Source organism: Aplysia californica, unplaced genomic scaffold, assembly GCF_000002075.1.
Source record: "Aplysia californica isolate F4 #8 unplaced genomic scaffold, AplCal3.0 scaffold00398, whole genome shotgun sequence".
Lineage (NCBI taxonomy): Eukaryota > Metazoa > Mollusca > Gastropoda > Aplysiida > Aplysiidae > Aplysia > Aplysia californica.
In genome coordinates, this window is record NW_004797668.1 from 646,787 (window position 1) to 665,468 (window position 18,682).

The 18,682-nt window shown below is 38.5% G+C and overlaps 1 protein-coding gene across 1 annotated transcript; it reads left to right on the top strand.

Annotated features, from left to right (window-relative positions):
* The first annotated feature begins 1,865 nt into the window (after positions 1-1,865).
* LOC101856364 (ATP synthase subunit b, mitochondrial) lies at positions 1,866-17,822 on the top strand. Its single transcript, XM_013085696.2, has 7 exons — positions 1,866-1,965; positions 10,470-10,724; positions 12,040-12,209; positions 13,045-13,173; positions 13,553-13,630; positions 15,519-15,620; positions 17,124-17,822. The coding sequence occupies exons 1-7, from the start codon at positions 1,944-1,946 to the stop codon at positions 17,193-17,195; spliced, it is 828 nt and encodes a 275-aa protein (XP_012941150.1). The 5' UTR covers positions 1,866-1,943; the 3' UTR covers positions 17,196-17,822.
* The last annotated feature ends 860 nt before the right edge of the window (positions 17,823-18,682 follow it).

Sequence of the window (18,682 nt, forward strand, 5' to 3'; positions counted from 1 at the left end):
CACACACACACACACACACACACACACACACACACACACACACACACACACCTACACGCACATTCACACACATGCTCACGCACGCCCTCGGAACTGAACAATTAATCCTTTTTAAATATTTAAATGGTGCATGAATATCCAGCAGCTTCGGAATCAATGCTATTTACCCTTTGGATTTGGTTTGTTCTACTTTCGTTTACTTTTGTTATGTTATATTTTGGGTCTTTTTTTAGGAGGGGGAATTCTTTCCCTGCTTGACTCAAGTAGATACATAATATTATATAGTTTTGTTTTGTTTGATGTTGGGTTTTTTTTAATGGCCATTCTTTCAATATAAAAGACGGAATATTATGACGTCCAAGTGGTAAGAGAAAATTAAAGAGGTTGTAAATAATAGGTCTACTATTCGTAACCTCCATGGAGTAAAGTAGAAAAATATTCTTGTAAATTTGACAAATATAATGGAGCCTAATTCTCCATAAATACAATGTACGTTGTCACGTAGGCCTAGTGCCTATTTTGCGGACGTCGTTATTATTATTGTTGTTGTCGTTGTTGTTGTTGTTGTCGTCGTCGTCGTCGTCGTCGTCGTCATGATGATGATGATCATCGTCATCATCATCACCATCATCATCATCATCATCATTATCATCATCATCATTACACACACTCGTATGCATAGCTAGCAGTAAATTAATTTATGATTAAATACCTTGATTAAGTTAAGTACTTATTCAATAGATTTGTTTTCTGTCGTTGATACCAACAGGATCCATGATTTATTTTATAAAGGCCATCAGCCTTTACAGGACAATTGTAAATACAGCTATTTTGATTTTAAACAGGTTATCATTTTTAGATTGTTATTGTACCTAAGTTTTAAAAATCCGATCGACCCGAGCGCCCGAGCCAAGCCGTGCAGTGAACTGTTGTGAATGCAACCAACGTCGTGCGCTCATATGACCTAATTTTATATTTCGCTTTTGTGGTTGTACACTCTAAAATTTTAAAGGTGTGGGAACAGTGCGAACGGCTAGTGAACGGAAACCTCATTTGTTTACAATTGCGTAGAAGACGGACTTTTGTGGACGAAACAAAGCATTTTGGAAAAATCGAGGAAAGCAGTTTGCGTAGATTTTTTTAAAGTTAGATCCTAGCCACGTGGATGTTGTGGGCGCCAGCAAAGTTTCAAAGGTGTGGGTTAGGTAATAAGGGAGGCGTTTGTGCACAAAGCCTCCCACGTCCACTTTTATATATAGAATATATATAATGTTATTATATAGATCTACATAAATATAATAATAAGAGCATTTGTATCCCGCTTTTCTCCATAAAATATATATATAATACACACACACACACATCCACACACACACACACACACACACACATACACACACATACACACACATACACACGCACGTGTGCGCGCACAGAGAGAGAGAATGTGCGTGTGTGTGTGTGTGTGTGTGTGTGAGAGAGAGAGAGAGAGAGAGAGAGAGAGAGAGAGAGAGAGAGAGAGAGAGAGAGAGAGAGAGAGAGAGAGAGAGAGAGAGAGAGAGAGAGAGAGAGAGAGAGAAGCAGGGACAGAAGGGGAAAATTCTAATTTTACAGCGCTTAGAGCCATCAAGGAAAGGCTATATAAATGTCCATACTTATCATTGGTAGTAGTAACTGTAGTAGTAGTAGTAGTAGTAGTAGTAGTAGTAGTAGTAGTAGTAGTAGTAGTATAATCATTGTTTAATTTATTAACGTACAAATGTATTATTGTTCAAAGAAAAGAAGAGAAACGCTACAAGGGACATGACTCGACTCCGGTATATTTATACCTTTAAACATGTGTTACTTCCCCTATAATTAAAGAAGGGGAGGTCACGCTAAAGTTGAAATTCTACATCCGGGCATTTGCCTTCCATGTTGACCGGCCAAGAACGAAGGGCAAAATGTTGTCAGCTTTCAGAACAGGTTAGGTTTGTTGTTATGATTTTTATTGCGTTGTGCGCTTATTTACAGCTAACTGCAGTTTTTTATTACAAGTACATCTCCATTTTTTTCTCAACAAATGCTACATTTACGCCTTTATTCTCTTCTTTTCGCTTTTCTGAGTAAACTTATCGGAGTCCTCTGTGTGACACTGAGATTATTGCACTCTCTTCTCTGCAAGGTTTTACCTGGTCTACTCTGACTCTGTACTGCCTGTACTGTTGGTCTCTTTGGACAATGACACGTTAACTTACCACTAAGTTATAGACACCCCAATCAAAATTGCAACCTTTTACTGCTTAGAGGCAAGCCATGATCTATAATAGTGTTAGTCTAAGGTTCTCTGATCTATAATCAAGATGATTTCATTATCATTGACTTTTGTTCAGGGTCAAGATCAGACTCAATAGGAAGGCCTATAGAATCTAGATATCTAGATTAAGATTCTATATATTCTAGATCTAGAATCCGCTCCCTTCTGAGGGCTTTACCTGTCCAAGACGGAAAATGCTCTGCCCGCTCAGCCATGATTTAAAACAAAACTCGCAAGCTTGGTAAATTGGTTCCGCCGGCACTAAAGTTACGCCATGCTGCTGTGCAAGCAAGGACTGGGAGTGGGTGCAAGATCTAGATCTAGACTAGATTCTAGATCTAGGGGTAGATGTTACCCTATCTATGTGAGCGATGTATATGGTCAGGGTGGTGTGGGTGTGAAATCTCTTGAGTGCCAGTGAAAGTGCTCGTGTAACGAGCCACCACAGGAGCTTTAAACTGGGTAGCCAGAGCCAGAAGCAGGGTGTTCAGCAAGGTCGTACGTAAAGTCGTTAAAAAGTCATAAATTCGGCAGCCTGGTCGTAAATGCAGGGTGACTGCCAGGCCCTTGGAATTTGAGCAAAATCGCAGAGACCGGGGAATAGCACGGGAATTTGAGAAAAATCTATAAGGAAGAGGCTAGCCGTACTTAATGATATGATGGCTAGACTGACCATTTACAAAAAATAGGGCTACTGAATTGTAAATATACATTTTTAGTGTGCAGTACCTAAAGTATTTGTATTTGAGACAAAACCAGGTTCCTTAATGACAGTGCATGTATTTTAAACCTCCTGTTTTCTAATGTAAATAGGGCCTAAGATAAGTATGGCTAGACTGGCAGTCTAGCCATACTTAAGTACGGGTAGACAGCCAGGCTAGCCGTACTTAAGGACGGCTAGACTGTCAGTCTAGCCGTACTTAATATTGATGGCTGAATTGTAAATGAAAATTTTAGTTTGCAATGCCTAAAGTATTTGTATTTCAGACAAAACCAAAAGGTGCCTTACTGACTTGCATGTATTTAAACCTGAATAATTACTAGATCTAGATCTAATGAGACCTGTGTACTTAACAGGCTTGAGTCGATTGGGCCAAACCTAGATCTAAGTACGGCTAGACTGGCAGTGTCTAGCCGTACTTAAGTACGGCTAGCCACTTCGAATCTATAAATTGCCCCGCGAAAGACCAGGGAAAATACCTAAATATGCTCTAGGAGATTTGAAAACCAAATCCGATAAAGTCCTTGGGTTCATTTTTGCCGGTAGTGATTTTGGAATTTATTCCGCTTTTCCCGGTCGGAGAGTATGTTTCAAGCGAACATGCGGCTATGGCGACACAAGCGCATAGCTGCCACCGTTAAATAGCAGAAACTCTGCTTTATCTAGCTTTTCCCGCTACTTTCCTCCGTCCTCCGCTGGACCGCTTTCGGTCGCAAATTGAGATACTTTTTTTTTACACGCAGAAAACACCGAACCGGGAGAGAGACGAAAATGCGGCTTGCGCATGTCCACCCGTAGCTTTCTTTCCATTCTTCTAGGCCTAGCGCTGGTTTCACATTGTTAATTGTGGAGCAACACAGTAGTGTCGATCGGGCATCGGGGCGTTTGCGCGCTGAGTTGTCATTGAAAACGGCGGAAATTCGAGAGAAATTGATGCAGAATGCAAAAATAAAAAAGAGCCGGAATGAGAAGCAGTCGGTGTGCGACTTGAAAAGTTCATTAGAAAATTGAACAAGCCGCTTGCTGCACTTTGCGTTTGGTGTACAATAAAGAAATCGCGGCACTCCAGTACAATTGCGGTCCCGTTTGTTTATATGACGCCTATTGTGGCTGTGGAAGTGAATCTAGATCTAGATAATCTATCTCTAGATGAGCTTTTGCCAAAAGGTGGGGGTGTTTGCTGAAGGACTTTTTAAATCAACCACAACTCATGGTAAAATATGTTTTCTTCTGAAAACTTTATGCACATGGCAAGGAAATAAGTTGGTCAAGCTGCATGAGCAAGTAGATTGATGTGTGCATCTTATATCTCTACATAGAAAGATAATAGTACTAAAAATAGGGCATTTTTTACTCATCCTGAGTGCACACGTAATTGTATGTTAAATACAGAATATTGTTAATCTTAAACTATCAAACAGAAGTGCATTCAAACATTGAAAATAGTTTGTACACACCATCATAACAGCGTGTGTCCATTAAAAGCGTTTTATTTTTTTATATTAATTATGTTATTGCTGAGTAAAATTTATAAGTCCGTTCATAACTCGTGTCATAATTACATCATCAGACTTTCCAAGGTCTAGAAAACCCAAATCGTTAAACATATATCATCAAGGGGAATGACCGGTATTAAACATTGGTTTGACATTGATCTATCAGAAGGGTAATTTTCCGCTCCATCACATGGTTTTGCTTAAATATGACTTTGATTGAGATAATCCAGGTTTGTCATAATGATGTTATGAACAAACACTTTATGATATTTCTGCAAAATATCATGTGAGGGACTTCCCACTGTTTCACAACATCCTTTTACATGGTGGAATGAACATGGAAGAGTACCGTGCTGATGACTCAAAAGAGAAGCGAAGAAGAGGCAAAAATATGCTTGTCATAATGGATTGTCATCATGTTATGAACGTGACAGTGTGTCATAATGGTTATGAACGAAACCTTATTCCATGTAATTTACAGTTGTATTGGGATGTATTTTTAATTTTAACCCAACTTGAGGATGTATTAGACCTTGCTTACATTCTGATATTTTGATTTTTATCATAAGTGTATGGGTCTGGATTTTAATTAGTATTTTACTTTTGTAGTAATGGTTATGAACGAACTACATATTGTACTCTGAGGGCTTTCCAGGGTTGATAAACATTAAAAACATGAACACAGATACATATTATGAGGAAACTTTCATTTAAGATGAAATTTTAAAGTAAATGACAGGTAACTAAATGACAGGTCAAAATATTAATTTTTAGGTCAAAACTGAAGTTTGTCATAATAGTTATGAACGAACAATTAAAGGTATTCTAAGGGTTTTTCAGTGATTAAACTTTGAATTCTTCCAACATATAACCTTATTTTGAGGAGAGTCTCATCAATTAAAACAATTTTAGGTGAATGACAGAAAAATAAGTTAATTTTTTGGGCCCAAAGCAAAATTTGTCATAATAGTTATGAACGAAACAGTGTGTCATAACGGTTATGAACGAAACCTTATTCCATGTAATTTACAGTTGTTTTAGGATGTATTTTTAATTTTAACCCAACTAAAGGACAGAATAGACCTTGCATACATTCTGATATTTTGATTTTTATCATAAGTGTATGGGTGTGGATTTTAATTAGTATTATACTTTTGTAGTAATGGTTATGAACGAACTATTTATAGTCCATTTTATATATTTTGAGGGCTTTTCAGTGTTAACAAACTTCAAAAACATGTACAGAGATACATATTATGAGGAGAGTTTCATTTAATAAAAGTTTTTAAAAATGAATGACAGATCAAAATGAGTAAATTTTTAGGTCAAAATTGAAGTTTGTCATAATTGTTATGAACGAACCATTTTAAAGGTATTCTAAGGGTTTTTCATGAAATAAACTTTGAATTCTCCCTACATAGAGGAATCTATCATATTTTAAGGAAAGTCTTATAAATGAAAACCGTTTTATGTGAAAGACAGAACAATATAAGTAAATTTTAGGGGCAAAAAGTAAAATTTGTCATGATAGTTATGAACGAAACAGTGTGTCATAATGGTTATGAACGAACTTTAAATTTATGCATAATATGCCCTAAGACCAGTTTGCGTTTAAAAATAGCTGTTCAATGGTCTTTCATTTATCACCTGACTATAATTTAGACCAGAGTGTTATTTTAGTCAATTCTAGTCGATGAAACGATATAATTGATAGTATTTTGGTCACTTATTATTCGTTCATAACTATTATGACACAAAAAAGTAATTTTATCAAAAATTAATAAAGATTTTTATAAATAGTCAATTCTATGTAATTTTGGAGGTTATTTGCTATGTCTCAAAATATAACATCAGCCTAGCTGAAGAAAGGAACTTTGAGTATTTCTAAATTTGTGTCATCATTGTTATGAACGAACTTTTTGCTATTTCCGACATTAAAGTCAGAATTACACAAAGACCATTGCATATACAGCTTTGGCAGTTACTGAGCCTGAAAGAGCAATCATTAGGCTATATAATATGGGTGATTAATGAATTATTACATAAAGTTGATTTTGGACCTCATTTGTCACACCCAGGTATCCCACCTTTTGGCAAATGCTCAGATATAATCTAGATCTACACATATTTAAGTATCTAGGTTTTAGATCAAGATTAGATAACTTAGGCTATAATTTTAATTCAGTTTAGACCTCTAAATAAGAAACACGACAAGGGCACTAGGTGCAAACGGGACCTCAATTGTACAGGAGTGCCGAAATCGCTCAGTACAGCGGCAAAGGTCTTGCCTCCTTGATCCAATACTGCTCTACATCAATGTACACCTTTAAATTAAAAGAAATCTTTTTATGAGACACCAGCTGGCAACAAACACTGGATTTTTAGTCACCAAGTCCAAACTGTGTCAAATTGACTCAAATGCTTGTTAGTCAACTTAGTGCCTTTGTTTTTTGTTGTTTTTGTTGTTTTTTTCAAATACATTTTAATTCAGTTGCCCATTGTTAACAAATATGACAGTTTTCCCTTCCAAAACCGTAGGCTAGGTTTTCCAGTATATATTGCCTCTGGATCTCACTTGTTTTACTCCGGCCTTCGGAGAGTGGGCGTACGCCTTCAGGGAATTTCCTCCTTTTTTGAAATCCCTGAGTGCCAGCTATGCAAGCGGAAGTGTATGTGTGGTACCGAAACTCGATCGGGAAAATCAAGATCTGCTTTCGTTTTCTCCCAGAAATTTGCCGGTAGTAGTCTGATAACACAACATTTTTAACCTGCAGGTTTTGCATTACATACGCTGTGTCGCCTAGAAATTAAATCAATATTTGTCGAGTTCTATCACTTGTGAAAAAAAAAGAAAGAAAAGAAAGTTATACAAGTGTCTTGTCGGGCTCGCCATTGTGACCGGTCAGTGAACCTCTGCGTTGGCATCAAATTGTGAGTGCCAGCAATGGTTAGGGTTACCAAAGTTCATTCAAAGTCTAAGCGCTGGCTGCAAAGTATAGGACTCTGAAATAGGGGGATTATTGATTTTTTTTAAAGGTACACTTGGGGGAGGGAAGATGGGATTGAAGGACAACACACGGATGACAAAAACTGAACTTGGAAGCAAATTTTAGTATCCAGAATTTTGATTACTACTTTAGCTCTCTATAACGCGCATTGGTGCAGGCCTTGTGTTGAATCGGGATCTGTCATACTCATACACCTTGTAAGCCGTGTTTTTTAACTAAAGGGTTAATGTTTCATTGGATGGGTGATAGTAAATTACATGTGTTGTATATATATTTATATGGCGGATTTCAGGGTGAGGACCCACAGGTTTCCCACTTTCCCAATTTTGTTGAGGATTTTGAACTTTTTCAAAAGGTTATGTATTTTGTATCAATGGAGAGGTCTTTCAAAGAAAAATTTTTAAAAGTTAGTGAGAGAGACAGCAAAGGCTTGTGAAAAAAGTTATTTAATAAAATGTAACCGTACCTTGGTGCAAACAATCCAATCCATGAATATCACCAAATTCTGTATAAAAAATCAATTTAATTGAATTCACTGCCCACAATAATCATTATGTACACTGCAAATGAAAATAATTAAAAAATATATAAAAATAAACATAAAAAAGGGAATAACTAAAAGAAAAAGAAACAAATAAATCAAATCAGTTGAAAAAATGGCTCACAACGTTGGAACAGCCTATAAGACCACGAAATCATCATCTGCTACGATCTGGACGGCTCAAAAGCTTTATCGGTATCAAACAAGACAATCACAAAGAGAACGCACTATTTTTGTCCCTAACGTCATTTGTTTACTTCCTACACGTGCTGCACTTTGTGTTGCAGTCTTTCAATCCATATAAACATGACAGATAAGCGTGTGTAATTGGGTTGGATTTGTAATGTGTTCCAATGTTGTGGGTTCCACACGTTGTAGTCTTACAAAGAAAAAATCTGAAAAACAAGACAAAACATCCACCTCATCGAAAAGGACGCTAAAGAATGAAAGAAGGGCGCCAAACGGAATAGTTTTTAGCCTCGGCTTTGCGGAAAGCCCTCAGGATTTTCCGTAAATCTCCGAGTAAGTTGTTTGGAGACTCCGCGGGAGGGGTGCGTCACAAAATACTCTCGAATCTACTAAGAATTTCTTCAATTTTCGCAAATTACGGCTAAAACCGATGTAGAAATGAGTATCGCGTATTCTGAACATAAAGACTTCCATTCATTTTGCTTTTGGAAGTAAATTTAGCACTTCACGTAGAGTCAAAATGTAGGACTTAGACCCGCGATTTACGACCACCATTTCGCTCTGTCCGCTGCCGTTTCAAACCGGTGCTACATTTCCTTTTTTTCACTCATCACATTAGAAAAACATACTTCTTGGGTGTTCTATCCATTTTTTTAGAAAATCTAGCATAATATGCCATTTAAAACAAAAATTGTCAGACTCGCGAACATCGGGAAATGCACTAAGTCTAACCTAACGTTCGTGACCCTGTTACGCAAAATATCAAACGAAATAAAGAAAGTCAACATTTTCACATGTTTATTAGGCCTATGAACAATCAAAACAACACAAATTGAACACAAAACAGTACAACAGGAGAATTTTATTTAAAAAATAAACCCTGTGTTGTCTCTCACACCCTTACCGTGAAATTCGCCAAATCTATATTTTAGCTTTCTGTTCAAGATTCGCAGATTTTCAGTGTAACTGCATCTTGCCCACCCATATTTCTTACAACTCTCACACTGAATAGGTTTACTTGAGCCATTCAAGTTATTACTCTACTTTTGAGTTTGAGCAATAATTTTTGTCTTTCACGTTTATAAGTCTTAATATCCAAACTGGTTCTTGACAGTCGATATTCTGATTCTAGGCCTTTTCTCAGGCTCAAAAGAAGATTCATTTTTATTTAGTTTATGTAGGCGAATATAATAAGGGGGAAATGTGAATATTAATGAAGAACAGAATGAAATACCTAAGTCACACAGTACCCCAGTGCCACACTGACATGTTGTTGACTGGATATAATGTACCTACATGCATGTGTGTGAGTGTATAAATGGAGCGCCCGCTGTCTTTGTTATGTAACATGCCCCTGGAAAATGGATGAGCGCCCGCCCCCCCCCCCCCCCCCCCTGGAAAATTGGGACGCCGGGTTGGCAGCCACCCTGTGAATCGTCACCACATTCCGCTTGGCAATTATTTCTTTAGGGGTTTCCCAGGAGCTGGCAAAGCTACAGCGGAATAACCAATAGTTGAAAGACAAATGTTGCACAACTTTCTGGAGAGAAACGGTTAGCACCTGGAGCGTACAATTTAAATAGCCACCGCATTCCCTGAGATTATTTAGCGATATAAATTTGTTTTTCAGTGCTCAAATTGAGAATTTTAAGAAGCTGCAAAGTTTTGCATTGCGTTCAAATTTAGTTCAAATTTGTATATCTTGAAAACATAGGTTCATGTTTGTCATATTCTCCTATAATGTAACTTCCCCTTGGTTGAGTGTCGTTTGTTTCAAATTTTGTTGAAATAAGTCAGAAAAATGTCTGACAGCCTGTATTTGATTTGCTCAGAAAAATATGGCACACGTGGGCGTTCAACTTGCAATTTGCAGGGGTTTGAGTTGGGAGGTTTGGGATTAGGACTATTGATCAGGGTGTTGTTAAAACTATTGGAAAATGTGGTTTTCAAGTCATGACTTTGTTGTGAATTGAGATTGTAGTTTTTTTCAAAGGATTGGGTTTTGAATTTGAAGTATTAATTCCTCTTAATATTTTAGAAGCGTGAAACTTGAACATACAGCTTAGGGGCTGATGGGCAATTTTATTGTTTGTCCTTTACTTTTCTTATTTATGCCACTGTAAATCCTCATTTGCTCCTGACGTCATGAAGCTCAACTAAACTCTCCCTTTTGTGCGGACTACTGATTTTCATTACAAGTTTCTTTGTTTTTTTGCAGGGGCTTTGAGGTCCATTGTCCAGGGTCATGGCACCTTCAAGGTGTTGTCGGTGGTGCCTGCCCGCAATGCCAGCGCACCCTCCAAACAGGATCGCATCGACACCTGGGACTACGTGAACAGTGTGTACTTTGGGCCTGAGCGTGATATGAAGAATTTCCCCCACCCCACACAGCCTGCCCAGCATGAGCCTGTGCGCATGGGGGTCTTGCCAGCCTCTTGGTTCGAATTTTTCTACCCAAAGACTGGTGTCACAGGTATGCCGGTTGCTGTGTAATTCTTGAATTTATAATAATCTGAATCTGTTCTGTCACATTCTATTTTACTAGTTTTCGGGTGAGTATTAAATGTATACGGTGTCAGCTTGAAATACAAGATTCTTAGTGAGATACTTTTAAAGATCTGATTTGTTGAAGACAAAGTATTCACATTTGACTGCAACTGTATATTTTGAAAGTTTTGTAAACAAAAAAACCCAGACTATGTTTGGGGGATGGAATGCACTGATTTGAAGTTAATAGAAAGTTTTTATTTTAATAAAGTTTTATGACACTTGCAACACAATATGGTCATGTAGGTGCCAAAGATTAGAGGTGTGGCAAGGGAGTACCAAACACAACAAAAAATAGGAGAGATATGTACAATGTGACAATGACAATCCTTGTTCATCTTGCAGGGAGAAATTTGCCCTGGTCGTTTACAATGGCAGTAGATTTTATAAAGCTTGGGTGCACTCACGCATACGCATAAAAGACAGATTAGTAAATACATGTCTCTGTCTGTCTGTCTGTCTGTCTCTCTCTCTCTCTCTCTCTCTCTCTCTCTCTCTCTCTCTCTCTCTCTCTCATACACATTTGTGGCACTGTGTGTTCAGTAACCTCACTGCAGTTGGTACGAAAGAATTTCTATATATAGATGTTTGATAGGAAAGAAAGAGCAAATTGCACCTGAGCACCCGCCTTCCACCCACTGATAGAAAGTAGAGGTCAACAAACCTGTTTGAAATCACCACCTGTTGTCAAGGAGAAAAGCTGTGTGAGAGACTGGTGGTCCTTTTAGACAATGTCATTATTATGATTTGGAAAAAAAAACGCAAGGAGGAAGTGATCATTTGTACTGTTGATTGTCTATAGTCTATGACTTGTGGTCATTAGAGCAGGTTCAATTGTACTAGTTTTTAAATGAACAGAGCACTTAGGCGCGATTAAGGCTGGCAGATACTAATTCATGAAATTTGGTTTCCTTAGAGACTTAACTTTTTTGAGCGATAGTTATTGCTAACACCTGTCTTGTTAAAGGACACACCGCGGTGATCCCCCATCAAAAAACCATTGTGGTTGGTGGGTGCTCTGGTGTAGTGAATTCTTTCTTTCTTATCAAAACATGTATTATCCTTATCTTTCCTCCTTTTCTTTGTGTATTATTTCTCGTCACTAGACAAGTGACACCTCTCATCTTTGGCACTCATATGACCTATTTGTTGCAAGTGCCATTAAACTTACAAAAACTAAATTAATGAAAATTTAAAACTCCTTAATTTTATACTATAATTTTAACGTTGGACTTTGTCAGGTCCGTATGTGTTCCTTGGGGGTATGACCCTGTGGATGATGTCCAAGGAGATCATGGTGGTGGACCATTACTTCTGGGAGTTCCCCGCCTTCTGGGCCATGGTCTACTGGGTCAGCACCAGCCCCAAGATGGGACCCAAGCTGAAGCAGTACATCAGTGACAAGATCGAGGTAAGGAGAGCCCTGTGTCTGTTGCTTTGCTATGTTCTTGGGGGTTTTATTTTCAGGTTTAGGGGGGGGGGGAGATTTTTGTATTGTACTTCACATCATGAGGGCAGTGATAGGGTGCCAATGGTGCTTCTCTCCTTCTTCTTCTTCTTTACTCTTACCTCTGTTGTTTCTGTCTATTAGTGTTGCTTTGCCTTCACACTAAAGGGCTGTGATGGTGTCAATGTCCTCTTTTTTATTTACTCAAACACTTGGGGATGACTACATTTGTAGATCATCTCTGTTTCTGGCAACTTCCTTTCCTTTTTACATTTTAACTTTTCAGGGTTGAAAGTGTTCCACGTTAACGAATTTACCCTTTTTTGTCCAATTGAACATGAAGCTCTTACAAATTAAGCACAATATGACAGCGATATTTTTTCCCTGATGTGACTGCTGGTGGGTGCTCTGGTGTGGTTTGCTCCTTTTTTCCTGTCTAACAATTATTGTCCTTATCTCTCCTCCTTTTTTATGCTTGTACTTGTAACACAGGGGTGCTGTGGTGGAATGGTTAGTGCGCTCGTCTCCGAAGCGGAAAGTCTGGGTATGAGCCTTGGCTCGAACACAGACTTTTTTTGCCTCTCCTGCCCACCCAGCAGTAACGAGTACCTGACTTCAAGTTGGGGAAGTAAAGGTGGCGTGGGATGGAAGTGGCCACCCTACCACACTATGCCGAAGGCCCAGGAAGTTGTCACACTAACAAGGCAACACCTCTAAAACTTTAAAACTCATATGACCGTATTGTGTTACAAGTGCCTGTAAAACTCTTACTAAACCCTGAAACTGACATGGCCCTCAGATGCGCAAGAACATCCTGTATGAGCGCCCCTTGGCAAAGATGCGTGATGCAGAGGAGAAGAACATTTCCAACCTGCAGAGGCTCCTGGAGGAGTGCGAGACTGCCAGCTTCGTCAACCAGGCCAAAAAGGTGAGGGAAACGGCTGGGTTTTTTTACTCTCTCCTCTCTCTGGGAGTTGAAATTCTTGTTCTTCTAAAGGCAACCATTTTCGTCCACCATGCTATATTTTCTTTGGATGGACAGGGAGGTTGTCATTCTTGGTTCAACTTGCAAAAGTGGCTTTCATTCTAGACTAGACTGATCGCTAATTTCTATTTGTTTGGTTTTTAAAGATTTACTCCAGAGACATGTGGGCTTAGCTGGCAATGTGCTTTTTTTCTTTTTCCAATACTTGTTTGATTCGTTGTATGTGTTGGTTGTTTGGTTTTTTTACCCGTAGCTTTTTTGGTACCTTTCATGTTCTATGTAGCAGTTGTATTTATTCTGTGATTGTCTTTTTGTACCACAGGAAGGTGTGGAGCTTCAGCTAGAGGCTGCGTACAGACAGAGACTGAACACTGCCTTCCAGGAAGTCAAGAAGAGACTGGTATGTGCAGGGAAATTACGGAAAATTTATTGCATTTCTAATGTCTGGGGGTAGGTTGTCCTTGACGTCTTGTCATTGCCTTTTGTTGTTCAATAATTAATTATTTTTATTTTCTTGTTTGTTTGGTTGGTTGTTGTTGGTTGTGGGGGGGGGGGGGGGGGCGCACTTTTAGCCCATACATCTGTCCTTTCCATTTATCTTTCTGTCTTGCTATTTTTGTCCTGGCCTAGGACCAGTATTAGACTCTCGATCAGATTTCTTCTTATTCTTATTGTCTGTCTTGTCCTGATCTGTTCGTAGAGACACGGTGATCACTATCATGCTTCCTGGTCTGCGTTTCCATATTTTTGGATATTCAGTGCTTCCAATCTTCTGTATTTTTATGGAAATCCATACTTTCTGACAGTTCAGTACTTGCTCCCCCATCATTATCAACTCCATCCGTTAAAAAATGCAATAGTGTAGGACCACAGAGATTCCAGGGCAAAGGATTCATACTCGCTATGGTATCGTCTCGTATAAGTTACGGATATTTACGGTAATTCTGTCGGCAACAGGTTGATGTTATAGGAACCTGCCACACCCAGGAGTATGAGGAAATCTGTGAACTGGTCCGTGAAAATACATAAAGTTCTCGAATATTTGAGAACTAAATTGGATAGGTCAGTAAATTCATTTTTGCCGGTCGCGATCGCGATGTTCGCTTGGCTTTTCCCTGTCCGAGAGTACGTTTCGCGCGAACAGGCGGCTATGGCAGAAAAGATCTACCTTCGCTTTCATTGCCACCCAGAAATTTGCCGGTGATAGTCTGATACAGCTACATCTGTGACATGCAGGTCGTGCATTATTTTAAACGCTGTGTCACCACGCAAATAAATAAATATTTGTCACTTGTAAAGAAAAAAAATACAAGCATCGTCGGATTTTCAGCTTGTCGGGCTTGCCATCGTGACCAGTCAGTGATCTTTCGCGCATTCACATCTCATGCTACAGCACAGCATCGTGCGAGTGTGAGTACCAGCGGTTGTTGGGGTCATCAAAGTTCATTCAAAGTCTGAGCGTTGCGAATATATGACTCTGGAATGGAGGGAACTTTTTTTTTCTTCTTTTTTTTAAGATACAGTAGGGGGTACTGAAGGCAACTTGATAACAGGTTTTAGAATTATGATTAGAGCTATCTGCAAAGCGCGCTTTGGTGCAGGCTTTGTGTGGAATCGGGATCCGCGATACCTTGTAAGCCTTGTTATTGAACTGAAGTGTTCCTGTTTCATTGGTTGGGTGATACTGATAGTAAATTAAGACTATGTTTTAGCTTTTTGTTCCAGAACGGCAGATTTTCAGTGTCACTGCGTCTTGCCCTCCCTCAGTTCTTACAACTCTCACACTGATAGGTCTCCTTAAACCATTCAAGTGATTACTATACTTTTAGTTTGAGCAATAATCTTGATGAGAGAAATAGGTGTTATGGGTTGTTGGTATTCTCTTCAAACAGGCTCCCAAATGCCATTTTTAACCCCCAGGACCCCCCCCCCCCCCCCCCCCAGCTGAATTTTCCTTACTTTTCATCTTCGGCTGTTGGGTGCACTGGATATTGTTGATATGTAAATAGTTTTTTTCAGCCTCTATTCGAGCTTTCCATGTGTGGTTGAACAGAGCTGATGGATTATCTTACTTCTTTACACTAGTAGTACTTAGTTGCTTTTTGTTTGCTCTGCTGATGATTGGGGGGGGGAGGGATGCTTCTTCTTCACCTTCGCCTCTGTTTGTTTTCTGCCCTGCTTTTTCTAAGCCCTCAATCACATTTATTGTGGCAATATACATGTATATCAATGTAACTCTGATTCGACAGACAATTTTTACACTAAAACCTTTCATTATCATGCCCCAGGACTATGAGGTAGAGATAACCAACGTGAAGAGGAAGTTTGAGCAGGATCACATGGTGAACTGGATTGTGAGCAGCGTCACCAAGAGCATCACCCCACAACAGGTACTGTAATAACCAAACTGTTATGTGAGGTGTGCTGACAAAGTGAGTTACTTCTTGCAATCCACGAATGGAGATAATGGCCCAAAAATGGCGCAGCGGTCAAATTTGAAACTTTTCTGAACTTTTAAAGTTTGACATCATGTCTATTATCATTTCTTACTTATAAGTCGTTCAACTTCTACTTATAAATTTGACCCATCTGTGTTCAAAGGGCGAAAATTGAAAAAGTAACTCGTTTTGTCAGCATGCTTCTCATACATTTATTCCAGAAAATTATGGTGTCAGGTTTGAATTCAGAAGTCGGCCAGTGTTTCCAGGCGTGACCCTTTTTTCTTTTTTTTTTCTTTTTTTCTTTCTTTTTTTTTTTCTTTTTTTCTTTCTTTTTTTTTGTTAACTGGCCGATCAAGGATAGTCCACCCTTTAGCTCTTTTGTTCTTATCTCCTTCATTCTCACCTTCTCAAGCAATTGAATAATTGTCATGTCAGATTTCTTGTTCTAATAAGGCACTGGCTCGTCATCCATTTCATCCTCTCTTTCATTGATAATTTAGCTCTCCATTGTGTTCGTTTGCCATCACTATATGGTAGGTTTTGGTTGAAGCTCGATTCTTATTTTTCAAAATGTTTAGATTTTTTGTATAAAAAGGCACCAGGGTCCAACGCCCCTTACTCGCTCTTTTGTAAGATACTGACAGAAAGTGAAAGATATTACCAAACAGAAAGTCTCTGTAAAATTGTTAATCAAACAAGGTCTCCTTTATAATTGGTCAGGAAAAAACGAACTCAGAAGAGAATGTGAAACTACCAAGAGGTAGGGACGATGATGACTAATGAGCAGTTTTGCTGAGATTGACTTTGCACCCATTTCTAGTCTGATGTTTTGTTTGGTTTTACTTTCTAAATCAAATTTTGATATAAATGATTTATTTTCATTTTTTCGATTTTTTGGGGGTTTTTATTTTAAAACTGAATATCTCATAGCAACAGTATATATATTGTCTGCACACTTTGTGGCTCTGATGGTGGTTAGCGTATTGTGGGGGTAGAAATAATGGACCCACGGGTTTAAGTTAGTTGCACATTACCAATCTGTCGTAGTTTAATAACATAGTAAAGGTGTTCGGTTTTACATCTTGTTAGACCTGTCAAAATAACCTTGAACCACCATATAAGCATGAATTATTATTTTTTTTATGTTGAGATTTTTTTCGTTAAGAAGAGTGTGTACCGAAAATGTTTGTCAGATAGAAATCCTTCTGTGACTGCAATGCCCTGTCATTTGTATCGCAATTTCTTCATCGGGTAGTGTGTGGTCGGTTTGCGGTCTAGTTTAGTCTGTTCCTTCGTCATTATTTGTATTTTTTGTTTGTTTGTTGTTGGATATTTTTGGTGTTATTTGGAGGGGTTTTCTTGTTTGTTTTTTCTTGCCTAATAATATAGACATCTGATCTGTTTCCTTGCTTTCTTTTTTTTAAATGGCAAATGTTTCTTTTCCCTCCATAGGAAAAGGAGAGCATCCAGAGCTGTATACAGACCCTCAAGCAATTGGCCAGCAAACAGACAGCTGCTGCGTGAGCTGCGCACTGTTTTAGGTTGCTGTTCAATTAGGGAATTGTATATTTGTCTCTGTGCTGGCATAGAAGGTTTCAGCATTTTCGGAGTAGATACTCGGTTCATACTGAATATTGAAAGTACTGAAAAGTAGAGAAAAAAATTAAACAAAGAATTACTTATGAAGCCCCGCGGCCCTGTCATGTCTTTGTGATAATGCAAAACGCTGAAGCCTTTTTCTTTACATCCAAGGGAAAAAAGAACGCCGGTTTTGTTTGTTCTTTCAAGGGGTTGAGAGCATGAGTCTTGTAGCTCTTTGAAGTTTTGTCCTAACTATGAAGTACTATCTTGACACTAAATGTTTGTCTGACGAAACAGAATCCATTTTTTACTTCAAATTTGTTCTGTTTGTAAGGATTCTTGGCTCGAGTTGAAGACATTTTTCATTTTTAAAATTTGAGCTGTAGGGTTGGGGGTTTTTTCCCTCTTTTGTGTGTGTGGGGAGATTGTCTGAGCAGACTTTTGCACTCTAGTGAGAGCTTAGGTCTGCTTTAGAGATTTGCTTGATGTGAAGAGCATATTTGGAAGTTAATTGCGTAGTCCTGTGATGTCCACAAGTTACTGAAATAAATACTGTTTTTATGTAATACAACCTTTGTTTTCTGGTTTGATTTCATGTGCTCTCTATTTTTAGTTTTTAGATGGGTGGTTGACAGGTGCTGTGGTTTAGTTTGCTTCTTCTTTCCTATCAAACTATTGTCCTTTTCTTCCCTCCTTTTTTATATTTGTTACTCTCTTGTGACACCTAGAATCTTCTGGTGCTCATATGACCTTTTGCAGTTGCGAGGGCCGTAATACCTCTACTAAAATAAACATCTGTCGTCCTTATTTCTCTTTTTTGTGTACGTTACTGTCTTGTAACTCCTCTAATCTTTATCTTCGGCACGTACATGACCTGATTGTGTTGTAAGTGCCCTAAAACGCTTACTAAATCTAATTAGTTTTTGGTGAAACTCTACATGTTGTTCCCATTTCCCCCCTTCTGCCAGAATGACAGAGAGGGTGTTGTTTTCACCTCCCCTAATTAAATACTGGTCAACTGAAAGACAGATATTATGATGAAATTCCTTTCTTTGCTAGAATTCAACACTTGAAGGTGTATTTTGAAATCGAGGTTTAATTTGTGCATAGTTTTGGTACATGTACTTTAAAAGTGCTGTAGTGTGGTTTGCTTCTTCTTTCCTATCAAACATCTGTCCCCCTCATCTCTCCTCCTTTTTTGTGTTTGTTACTCTCCTGTAACACTTCTAATCTTTGGCACTTATATGACCTTATTGTGTTGCAAGTGTCGTAAATCACTTACTAAACTAAAACTATTTTAAAAAACACACTGCCATCCACCTACTGCCTGAGATGTACTGTCCCTTATTTAAGTAATGTAAATTTGTCCCGTCATCATACGGCCAGTGAACTGACACTGCGCACAACACCAACTGGTCAGCTACTTGATG

Bases quoted from the DNA above. Each gene is read 5' to 3' on its own strand.
- LOC101856364 (XM_013085696.2), top strand. From the start codon at position 1,944: ATGTTGTCAGCTTTCAGAACAG. The intron at 10,725-12,039 runs GTATGCCGGTTG...GGACTTTGTCAG, and splicing joins CCCAAAGACTGGTGTCACAG to GTCCGTATGTGTTCCTTGGG. The intron at 12,210-13,044 runs GTAAGGAGAGCC...CATGGCCCTCAG, and splicing joins ACATCAGTGACAAGATCGAG to ATGCGCAAGAACATCCTGTA.